The 12,081-nt window shown below is 49.3% G+C and overlaps 1 protein-coding gene across 1 annotated transcript in view; it reads left to right on the forward strand.

Moving 5' to 3' along the window:
* The window catches only part of msh4 (mutS homolog 4), a 145,163-nt gene that overhangs the window by 45,044 nt on the left and 88,038 nt on the right, over nucleotides 1–12,081 (forward strand). Inside the window, exons 8-9 of the mRNA XM_072512839.1 lie at nucleotides 8,643–8,710; nucleotides 9,217–9,291. Of these exons, the coding sequence (XP_072368940.1) occupies nucleotides 8,643–8,710; nucleotides 9,217–9,291 (143 nt within the window). The remainder of the gene's footprint in view (nucleotides 1–8,642; nucleotides 8,711–9,216; nucleotides 9,292–12,081) is intronic.

The following is a 12,081-nucleotide window of genomic DNA, read 5'->3' on the forward strand; positions in this document are numbered from 1 at the left end:
AACTTTTAAATGCCCTCAATGTTGGCGAGTTCACTACTGTAGCAGGTAGGGCATTCCACGGCCTCACTACTCTTTGCGTAAAGAACCTACCCCTGACCTCTGTCCGATATCTATTACCCCTCAGTTTAAGGCTATGTCCCCTCGTGCTAGCCATTTCCATCCGCGGGAGAAGGCTCTCACTGTCCACCCTATCTAACCCACTGATCATTTTGTATGCCTCTATTAAGTCTCCTCTTAACCTTCTTCTCTCTAACGAAAACAACCTCAAGTCCATCAGCCTTTCCTCATAAGATTTTCCCTCCATACCAGGCAACATCCTGGTAAATCTCCTCTGCACCCGTTCCAAAGCCTCCACGTCCTTCCTATAATGCGGTGACCAGAACTGTACGCAATACTCCAAATGCGGCCGTATCAGAGTTCTGTACAGCTGCAACATGACCTCCTGACTCCGGAACTCAATCCCTCTACCAATAAAGGCCAACACTCCATAGGCCTTCTTCACCACCCTATCAACCTGGGTGGCAACTTTCAGGGATCTATGTACATGGACACCTAGATCCCTCTGCTCATCCATAGGGGGCATAGGTTTAAGGTGCGAGGGGCAAGGTTTCGAGGAGATGTACGAGGCAAGTTTTTTACACAGAGGGTAGTGGGTGCCTGGAACGCGCTACCGGAGAAGGTGGTGGAAGCAGGGACGATAGTGACGTTTAAGGGGCATCTTGACAAATATCATAGATGAATCATATCATAGAATTTACAGTGCAGAAGGAGGCCATTCGGCCCATCGAGTCTGCACCGGCTCTTGGAAAGAGCACCCTACTCAAGGTCAACACCGCCACCCTATCCCCATAACCCAGTAACCCCACCCAACACTAAGGTCAATTTTAGACACTAAGGGCAATTTATCATGGCCAATCCACCTAACCTGCACATCTTTGGACTATGGGAGGAAACCGGAGCACCCGGAGGAAACCCACGCACACACTGGGAGGATGTGCAGACTCCGCACAGACAGTGACCCAAGCCGGAATCGAACCTGGGACTCTGGAGCTGTGAAGCAATTGTGCTATCCACAATGCTACTGTGCTGCCCCTAAATACATGAATAGGATGGGAATAGAGGGATACCCAGGAAGTGTAGAAGATTTTAGTTTAGACGGGCAGCATAGTCGGCGCAGGCTTGGAGGGCCGAAGGGCCTGTTCCAGTGCTGTACTTTTCTTTGTTCTTTGTTCTATCCCCATAACCCAATAACCCCTCCCAACCTTCTTGGTCACTGAGGGCAGTTTAGAATGGCCAATCCATCTAACCTGCACGTCTTTGGACTGTGGGAGGAAACCGGAGCACCCGGAGGAAACCCACGCAGACACAGGGAGAATGTGCAGACTCCGCATAGACAGTGACCCAAGCCAGGAATCAAGATTGGGACCCTAGAGCTGTGAAGCAACTGTGCTAACCACTGTTACCGTGCTGCCCTGCAAGAGAGTCCGGCTTCCAATCTCCCCCTATCACCCATCAAGTTCCTCCCATCCTCCTTCGTACTAACTACCTCTTATCACATACTGAAACTAACAGTAGCCTGACCGAGAGTTGAAAATGAAAAATGAATGAAAATCGCTTATTGTCACAAGTAGACTTCAATGGGCAGCACGGTAGCATTGTGGATAGCCCAATTGCTTCACAGCTCCAGGATCCCAGGTTCGATTCCGGCTTGGGTCACTGTCTGTGCGGAGTCTGCACATCCTCCCCGTGTGTGCGTGGGTTTCCTCCGGGTGCTCCGGTTTCCTCCCAAGTCCAAAGATGTGCAGGTTAGATGGATTGGCCATGATAAATTGTCCTTAGTGTCCAAAATTGCCCTTAATGTTGGGTGGGGTTACTGGGTTATGGGGATAGGGTGGAGGCGTGGACCTTGGGTAGGGTGCTCTTTCCAAGAGCCGGTGCAGACCCGATGGGCCGAATGGCCTCCTTCTGCACTGTAAATTCTATGATAAAGTTACTGAGAAAAGCCCCGAGTCGCCACATTCCGGCGCCTGTTCGGGGAGGCTGGTACGGGATTTGAACCGTGCTGCTGGCCTGCCTTGGTCTGCTTTGAAAGCCAGCGAGTTAGCCCTGTGCTAAACCAGCCCCTATTATAGCACACTGATCCATTGAGCCTAATTAAGACCCTTATTGTGAATGTACAGTCACATAACAAAACAAAGAACAAAGAAATGTACAGCACAGGAACAGGCCCTTCGGCCCTCCAAGCCCGTGCCGACCATGCTGCCCGACTAAACTACAATCTTCTACACTTCCTGGGTCCGTATCCTTCTATTCCCATCCTATTCATGTATTTGTCAAGATGCCCCTTAAATGTCCCTATCGTCCCTGCTTCCACTGCCTCCTCCGGTAGCGAGTTCCAGGCACCCACTACCCTCTGCGTAAAAAACTTGCCTCGTACATCTACTCTAAACCTTGCCCCTCTCACCTTAAACCTATGCCCCCTAGTAATTGACCCCTCTACCCTGGGGAAAAGCCTCTGACTATCCACTCTGTCTATGCCCCTCATAATTTTGTATACCTCTATCAGGTCTCCCCTCAACCTCCTTCGTTCCAGTGAGAACAAACCGAGTTTATTCAACCGCTCCTCATAGCTAATGCCCTCCATACCAGGCAACATTCTGGTAAATCTCTTCTGCACCCTCTCTAAAGCCTCCACGTCCTTCTGGTAGTGTGGCGACCCGAATTGAACACTATACTCCAAGTGTGGCCTAACTAAGGTTCTATACAGCTGCAACATGACTTGCCAATTCTTATACTCAATGCCCCGGCCAATGAAGGCAAGCATGCCGTATGCCTTCTTGACTACCTTCTCCACCTGTGTTGCCCCTTTCAATGACCTGTGGACCTGTACTCCTAGATCTCTTTGACTTTCAATACTGTTGAGGGTTCTACCATTGACTGTATATTCCCTACCTGCATTCGACCTTCCAAAATGCATTACCTCACATTTGTCCGGATTAAACTCCATCTGCCATCTCTCCGCCCAAGTCTCCAGACAATCTAAATCCTGCTGTATCCTCCGACAGTCCTCATCGCTATCCGCAATTCCACCAACCTTTGTGTCGTCTGCAAACTTACTAATCAGACCAGTTACATTTTCCTCCAAATCATTTATATGTACTACAAAGAGCAAAGGTCCCAGCACTGATCCCTGTGGAACACCACTGATCACAGCCCTCCAATTAGAAAAGCATCCCTCCATTGCTACTCTCTGCCTTCTATGGCCTAGCCAGTTCTGTATCCACCTTGCCAGCTCACCCCTGATCCCGTGTGACTTCACCTTTTGTACTAGTCTACCATGAGGGACCTTGTCAAAGGCCTTACTGAAGTCCATATAGACAACATCTACTGCCCTACCTGCATCAATCATCTTAGTGACCTCCTCGAAAAACTCTATCAAGTTAGTGAGACACGACTTCCCCTTCACGAAACCGTGCTGCCTCTCACTAATACGTCCATTTGCTTCCAAATGGGAGTAGATTCTGAGGGAATTGCTCAGTCCACTTGTCGACTTCCAGGACGTTGTTACCCTGCAATTGGGAGCCTGAGGATGCCATGTACCCAATGAGAGCAGATAAGCTCAAGTCAGGAGCACACTAGGTTTTGGCACTCATAAGTGATGCCCCATTGCAGAGGAAGCAGGGGGTCAGCAGTGCTCATCCCAACCAGAGGACACGTGCACATCAGCCTTTCTCTGCCTCTCTCGGGGCAGAGGCCTCACCAGTGACCCTCACCTCTCCAGATAACTCGCTGTCTCCTCCTGGTGAGACTGATTGTGCTGACTGCCTTTGCCATCACCTCCCAGGCATTGTACATGAGGACAGGCTTGAGTCTGCGGCCCACGCTGGGGAACTGGGTGTCCGCACTGCCATGGAGCTGTGGGTCCACCTTGGACTCCTGACCTTGCGGGGTAGGTCTTCTCAGAGCCGTGATGGTGGTTGCAGTGATTGTGTGGTAAGTGGAGCGCTTAAAAACAGTTCCAGCTGGCAGGCTCTTTGATGCTAACTCCGCTCCCAGTGATAAGAACAGGGTCGGGAATTGCTTGGAATGGCCCATTAATATATCCTGAATTGCTCCACAAATAGCACCCCAAACGGGAACCGCAATTCAACACTTCGTCTCCTAAACAGAGAATTGCGCCCAGAGTTTTTACATGGCATTGAATTCACTTACGTGTCAGTTATCCCCGCTGGGAGTGATCTCGGACAATGCCCTTTACAATGTACAGAAAGGAGGGCCAGCTGACCCTGCGGGATCAGCCATCTCTCCCACAACGGTGAGTAAAACACAAGACACAGAACATTCAATGAAAAGTCAATGCAATAGCACATTCACAAGAAAGAAATATCCCCAACTACCATTAATGTGTGCCATCTCAAGGTGTGCATCTAGCTCTCAGACTAAGCTGGTCTCAGGGCAGCACGGTAGCACGAGTGATTAGCACTATGGCTTCACAGCGCCAGGGTCCCAGGTTCGATTCCCTGCTGGGTCACTGTCTATGCGGAGTCTGCACATTCTCCCTGTGTCTGTGTGGGTTTCCTCTGGGTGCTCTGGGGCGAGATTCTCCGACCCCCCCGCCGGGTCAGAGAATCGCCGGGGGCTGGCGTGAATCCCGCCCCCGCTGGTTGCCGAAGTCTCCGGCACCGGAGATTCGGCGGGGGCTGGAATCGCGCCGCGCCAGTTGGCGGGCCCCATCCCGCGATTCTCCGGCCCGGATGGGCCGAAGTCCCGCTGCTAAAATGCCTGTCCCGCCGGCGTGGATTGAACCACCTACCTTACCGGCGGGACAAAGCGGCGCGGTCGGGCTCCGGGGTCCTGGGGGGGCGCGCGGGGCGATCTGGCCCCGGGGGGGTGCCCCCACGGTGACCTGGCCCGCTATCGGGGCCCACCGATCCGCGGGCGGGCCTGTGCCGTGGAGGCACTCTATTCCTTCCGCCTTCGCCACGGTCTCCACCATGGCGGAGGCGGAAGAGACTCCCTCCACAGCGCATGCGCGGGGATGCCGTGAGCAGCCGCTAACGCTCCCGCGCATGCGCCGCCCGGAGATGTCATTTCCGCGCCAGCTGGCGGGGCACCAAAGGCCTTTTCCGCCAGCTGGCGGGGCGGAAATTAGTCCGGCGCGGGCCTAGCCCCTCAAGGTTGGGGCTCGGCCCCCCAAGATGCGGAGGATTCCGCACCTTTGGGGCGGCGCAATGCCCGACTGATTTGCGCCGTTTTTGGCGCCGGTCGGCGGACATCGTGCCGATACCGGAGAATTTTGCCCCTGGTTTCCTCCCATAGTCCAAAGACGTGCAGGTTAGGTGGATTGGCCATGCTAAATTGCCCTTAGTGACTAAAAAAGGTTAGGAGGGGTTAAGTGGGTCAGTGCAGACTCGATGGGCCGAATGGCCTCCTTCTGCACAGTATGTTCTATGTTCTAAATAACCACGATGCACACATGAATTAAATGAAACCAGTGGAATATGACATTTAAATTTGAAACAAATTATGCCACGTTTGTGCTCTCAAGTCTTCTGTTAATGGCAATGGAGTTGGGTAGGCTCGTTGTGGTCATGACAAAGACCACCTTTGTCCTGGAAGCTCTTTTATAGCCCGCCTGTATCTGCTGCATTTTCAGCTGAGCAGGTTTCACCATTGAAAGACTTTCCCCAGTGTGTGATTACATGTGTCTCCCATACACACCACTGGCACTTCAAACTTTAATTGTGGGAAAAGAAAGAGAGCGGAAATGTGGCCCACTTCCTTTTCTGCCATCAGGAACAGCATATCACGGTTAAAATTCCACCCGAGTGCTTAGGCCACTCTTGCAGCTGAAGGCCTGCTCTGTGCTGAGTGACCTGCAGATTCCTACAGTGGACTTGCGTGGTCCCACTTAGTGCAGCAAAGAATTGTGACAGCAGGTTAGCTACTGGTTCATGGCAGTGGAGGTTCCCCTCCAAGTCACTCCCCACCCTGACTTGGAAATATATCGGCCGTTCCTTCACTGTCCCTCAGGCAACATCCTGGAACTCCATAATAGCACGGTGGATGTACCTACACCTCAAGGACTGCAGCGGTTCAAGAAGGCATCTCACCACCACCTGTAGGGCAACTAGGGATGGGCAATAAATGCTGGCCTGACCAGCGACACCCACATCCCGTAAATGAATTAAAAAAAGAAGAATGGGCACCCTTCTCAAAATGACATGGTCTTTGCTAGAAATGGTTGCTGGTAAGCGTGGACCCTTCTGGAGACGGATTCAGCTTCCAAAACACTGCCTTCAGGGGAAGAAATTCGCAATTACGGCCGGGATTCTCTGACCTCGGCTGTTGCCGTCTCGGTGCAAGCAAGAACTGAGAATTTGGAGTCCCAGCCAAAACTCCAATTCACTTCCAGCGGGAGCGGAGAATCCTGGCTTGTGTGTTTTAGAAAGAAGCATTTTAATTATTTCAGTATTCCCCTGATTTTCTGAGAAAATAACAAAAAGTGTCAAACACTAGCTTGGTACAGACCAGTAACAGAGATACATTTGCTGTCTTTCTTGGACACTATGGTGAGTGATGTGGGTTAGAGAGTGGCATCTCACCATTGGTATCTGGGCTCCAGTCCAGCCTCATGCGATGGGGTTGCTGAAGGTCTCCTCTTGTTCAGTGGTAGTAAGAGCCCTATAATGAAATGCGTTTGTGTTTCCCCGAGCCAATTTCTCATGGGCACGAGTCCACGGCAGAAAACTGCCTGGAATTGGGTGGAGACAAGGTGGAGTGCGTTTGCCTTACTTCGCATCTAATTTGGAAGTGCTTGACCCTGACAACATTGATTTATTTATTTTTATTATTTTTATTAAGGTATTTAAAAGTTTTTATAATAACAATAAAAATTACATAAACATGGTATAATAAACATTTCCACCCCCATCCCAATCTTCACACAACCCAACCAAAAACAACAATCCCCCCCCCCCCCACTTTGGAATTCTGCTTCTGTTGACATTTTAACTTCCCCCGAGAAAGTCGACGAACGGCTGCCACCTCCGGGGGAACCCGACCATTGACCCTCTTAGGCAAACTTTATTTTCTCGAGACTGAGAAACCCAGCCATGTCGCTGACCCAGGTCTCCACACCCGGGGGATTCGAGTCCCTCCACATTAACAAGATCCGTCTCCGGGCTACAGGGAGGCAAAGGCCAAGACGTCGGCCTCTTTCGCCCCCTGAACTCCCGGCTCTTCCGACACTCCAAAGATCGCTACCTCCAGACTCGGCACCACCCGTGTTTTTAGTACCGTGGACATTGCCTTAGCAAAACCCTGCCAAAACCCTCTAAGCTTCAGGCATGCCCAAAACATGTGGACATAATTTGCTGGACTTCCCGCGCACCTCGCACACCTGTCCTCCACCCCAAAAAACTTGCTCATCCAAGCCACCGTCATGTATACCCGGTGGACTACCTTAAATTATATCAGGCTAAGCCTGGCACATGATGAGGAGGTATTAACCCTGCTTACGGCATCCGCCCACAGACCCGCCTCTATTTCTCCTCCCAGCTCGTCCTCCCACTTGCCCTTAAGCTCCTCCATTGGAGTTTCCTCCGCTTCCGAAAGCTCCTGGTAAATATCCGATACCTTCCCCTCTCCCACCCAGGTACTGGAAACTACTCTATCCTGTATCCCCCGTTGGTGCAGCAGCGGAAAGGCCGGAATCTGCTTTCTCAGGAAGTCTCGCACCTGCAAGTACCTAAACCCATTCCCTGCTGGCAATTCAAATTTAACCTCCAAGGCTTTCAAGCTGGGGAAGTTCCCGTCTATAAATAGATCCCCCATCCTTCTAATTCCTGCCCTTTTCCATCTCCGGAACCCACCATCCAGCCTACCCGGTACAAACCGATGGTTATTATAAATCGGGGTCCAAACCGATGCTCCCTCCATTCTTCTTATATCTCCTCCACTGTCCCCAGATTCTCAGAGCCGCCACCGGACTTGTGGAGTATCGGGCCGGCGAAAACGGAAGAGGTGCCGTTATCAGTGCTCCCAAACTGATGTCTTTACATGACGCCGCCTCCATCCGCTCCTGACAACATTTATAATAGTGCCTTTTATAGGAGTTTTAAAAAACTAGAAACACCGATTGAGAATTCTGCCAAACATAACTGGCCATCAGGACACATCAGGAGATGAAGTTAGAACATTCTCTCAAAAGTTTTGTCAAACAGGTAGATTTTAAGGAGGGTCTTAATGGAGGAGAGAAAGGTGGAGAGATTTAGGGAGGGAATTCCAGAACTTAGGGCCTTGGTACCAGAAGATCCAGTGACCAATGTTGGGTGAAGTAAGTGGGTAATGGACAAGAAGACAGAGTTTGAGATGTGCAAGGAACCTGGGATTGTAGAGCTGGGGAAGGCTACAGAGATGGGGAGAGAGCGAGGCCTGAGAGAGATCTGAACACGGGGATGAGAATTTAAGATTTGATGCAACTTGTCCTCGAACTTGTTCTCCTTTGGGATAGCAGTTGTTTACGTGAGACAACTTTCCTGACAATGCATGAGTTTAATGTTACTTGTTGGCAGTGTGATTGCATTCCACTAATGCACGTATAAATATATAAACTGTAATTTTGTGCTTTATCTCTGCAGTAATTTCACGGTTCTTGGACACTGACCAGCTCCTATCTGTCCTCGTGCAGATTCCAAAGCAAGACACTGTATGTTTCCTATGCTACTTTCTATAAACTGTTGAGATTTGTTTCCCTAAATATGTATGGTATTGATAAAAATTATTGTGCATCTGGTCCTCCTCCACTTCACTGCCTAAAGGCCGGTCCTGTGATTATTTTGCATTTGACAAAGTACTGCGATTTTTGCTTTGCCAAGGGTCGGACGAGGAGACAGGCCCCGAGTCTGCTTCAGCTGGGTTGGCAATATGAATCTTTGGTATTAATCTGATCCACATGGTAGCCATTTCTGCACCCACCCCCCCCCCCCCCACCCCACACACACACACACACACATGATACAGACCGTCAAAGTTTGCAATGGTAATATGGAGTCTTCTCATATTGCCCTCTAGAGTTCTTGAGTGTAAATTATTTTTGGTTTGAGGTGGATGAATCTTCCAGGCATATTTGATTTATAATTTTGCATTCCTTTAATTAGCTCTGGTTGCTGCTAAGTGATAGCAATGACGCCATACCTTGCATTTATTTAACAGGTTCAGGCAGCTGAATCCAAGATCACAAACTTAATTTACCTGAAACACACATTGGAGTTGGTGGAACCGCTGCAGGTATGGTACGGAGCGAGAGTGCATGTGGAGTGGGTGAGCATCCGAGGGAGACTCTGCCTTGGCAGTGTGATGACTTTATTGATCGGGAATAAGTAAATACAATTATTTTTTTCCTAGCGGTACACAGGAATAAACAAACACAAAATCGAAATAGTGTAGATGCTAGAAATGTGAAATACAAAAAGAAAACGCTGGAGTACCGCATTCAAAGGGTTGTGAATCTTTGGAATTCTCTACCTCAGAGGGCGGTGGATGATTCATCGTTGAATACTTTTAAGACTGGGATAGACAGACTTTTGGTTCCTCAGGGAATTGAGGGATATGGGAAGAGGCAGGACAATGGAGTTAAAACCCAAAATCAGGCTTGATCATATTAAAAGGTGTAGCAGACTTGATGGGCAGTGCAGTCCACACCTGGTCCTGTTTCTCGCGTTCTTGTGAAACGCTCAGAGGGCCGGCAAAATCTGGAGAGAAAAACAGTGAAAGGTTCCAATGACATGTCACAGACCTGAAACATTTCTCTCTTCACAGATGCTGCTTGACTTGAGTACGTCCAACATTTCCTGTTTTTATTTTATATTGAGAATAAGCTGTATCACCCACTCCGCTGGGTAGAGATGTAAACCTGGTGGTTTTCCTTCGATCCTCGCTCTTTCTCCCTGTTTCATGTCTCCGTTCTTGCTGTGTCGAAGGTTACCAATTTGGACTTGATCGTGGGGGAAATTTGCAGACGGCACAAATATTGGCCGAGTAGTGGAGAGTGTAGAGGATAGCTGTAAGCTCCAAAATGGTGTAGATGGGTTGGTGGAGTGGGCAGGAAAGTGGCAGATGGAGTTCAACCCGGGTAAGTGTGAGGTAATGCATTTAGGGAGGTCAAACAGTGAAAGGGAATACACAATAAATGGGAATATACTGAGAGAGGTAGATGAAAGAGATCTTGACATGCAAGTGCACAGGTCCCTAAAAGTAGCAGTACAGGTAGATAAAGTTGTAAAGAAGGAATATGGAATGCTCTCCTTCATTGGCAGAGGTATTGAATACTAAAGTAGGGAGTGTTTGAGACACTGGTGAGGCCACAACTGGAGTATTGCGTGCAGTTCTGGTGACCACATTACAGAGAGGATGTAATTGCTCTGGAGAGAGTGCAGAGACGATTTGCCAGAATGTTGCCAGGACTGGAAAATTGTAGCTAAGAGGAGAGATTGGAGAGGTTGGGTTTGTTTTCCTTGGAACAGAGAAGGCTGAGGGGGTGACATGATTGAGATGTACAGAATTGTGAGGGGTAGAGATAGTCAGGAGGAATCTGTTTGCCTTGGCAGAGAGTTTAAAAAACAGGAGATATAAATTTGAGCTAAGTGGCAGAAGGTGTAGAGGACATGTGGAGAAACATATTTACACAGGGTGGTGGGTGTCTGGAATTCGCTGCCTGAGTTGGTGGTGGAGGCAGAGACCCTAAACTCTTTTACCAAGTACCTGGATCGGCACCTTGGGTGCGGTAAGCTGCAGGGCTATGGATCGGGTGCAGGAAGATGGGATCAGAAAAGGCACCTGGGTGTCTTTGGGTTGGCATGGACAAGATGGGCTGAATGGCTCCCTTCTGAGCTTCTATGGTTCTAACTATAATTAAATATAGCCATGGAGGTTTCATCACATGACTTGGCCAATACATCCATCCTTGGAACTTCCTATGCCATTGGAAAGCAAAATGACTCATTACCTTGACCGTCACCCAGTCATTTCCACCCCTCCCCATCTTCAAGAATTGGTAAAGGGAAATGTTCCAAGAAAATGACTAATACAACTTTTTTAATAGCCCTGTGATATTGTTTTTCCAGCGTCGCGCACACAGCAGCATCCTGGAGATTGAACTTCAATTCCAGCAGACTCCAGGGATGCGATTCTCCGTCCATTCACAGCAGCGGGATTCTCCGGTCCGGCTGCAGAGGATGGGAGATTTAACGAAGCGCCAATTTCTCTGTCCTCGCTAGCAAGGGTAGCGGAGCGGACATGCCACGGAGAATCCCGGCCGCGGTACAACAGTGGTTAGCACTGATGCTTCACAGCGCCAGGGTCCCAGATTCGATTTTCGGCTTGGGTCACTGTCTGTGCGGAGTCTGCACGTTCTCCCCGTGTCTGCGTGGGTTTCCTCCGGGGGCCCCGGTTTCCTCCCACAAGTCCTGAAAGACGTGCTGTTGGGTAATTTGGACATTCTGAATTCTCCCTCTGTGTACCCGAACAGGCGCCGGAATGTGGCAACTGGGGGCTTTTCACAGTAACTTCACTGCACTGTTAATGTAAGCCTACTTGTGACAATAATAAAGATCATTATTGCTGGAAGGTTTATTCAACCAGGTGTGATCCAGGTTCTGTGGCTCCAATGTCACCACTTATACATTTTGCTTCACTTTACTTTGCATGCAAAGCAATTTAATTATGATGAGATCTCGCCTTTGGATTATCGGATCATAATCTCACCCGTCTGCTTTTACTTCCCTTGACCTGGTACGCAATGATTGGATGGAGTTCTTATCAGTACCTCAGACGTTATTATCAAACCAGTTTCAGTTGACTGTTGCATCAGCTGAAAATTACTCCAACACCAGTACCACACAACCCTTATTTAAAAAAAAAAAATTATTAAAGTTTTTTAACACAATTTTTCTCCCTTACAAACAATAACCCCCGCCCCCTGTACCAAAATAACAAGAAATCGCACTGAGCAAGATATATACATGGCAAAATGGTATATTTACATAGCTTTGTACACTGGCCCTCTCCCGCACGTGCCGG

Source organism: Scyliorhinus torazame, chromosome 7, assembly GCF_047496885.1.
Source record: "Scyliorhinus torazame isolate Kashiwa2021f chromosome 7, sScyTor2.1, whole genome shotgun sequence".
In the NCBI taxonomy this organism is placed as follows: domain Eukaryota; kingdom Metazoa; phylum Chordata; class Chondrichthyes; order Carcharhiniformes; family Scyliorhinidae; genus Scyliorhinus; species Scyliorhinus torazame.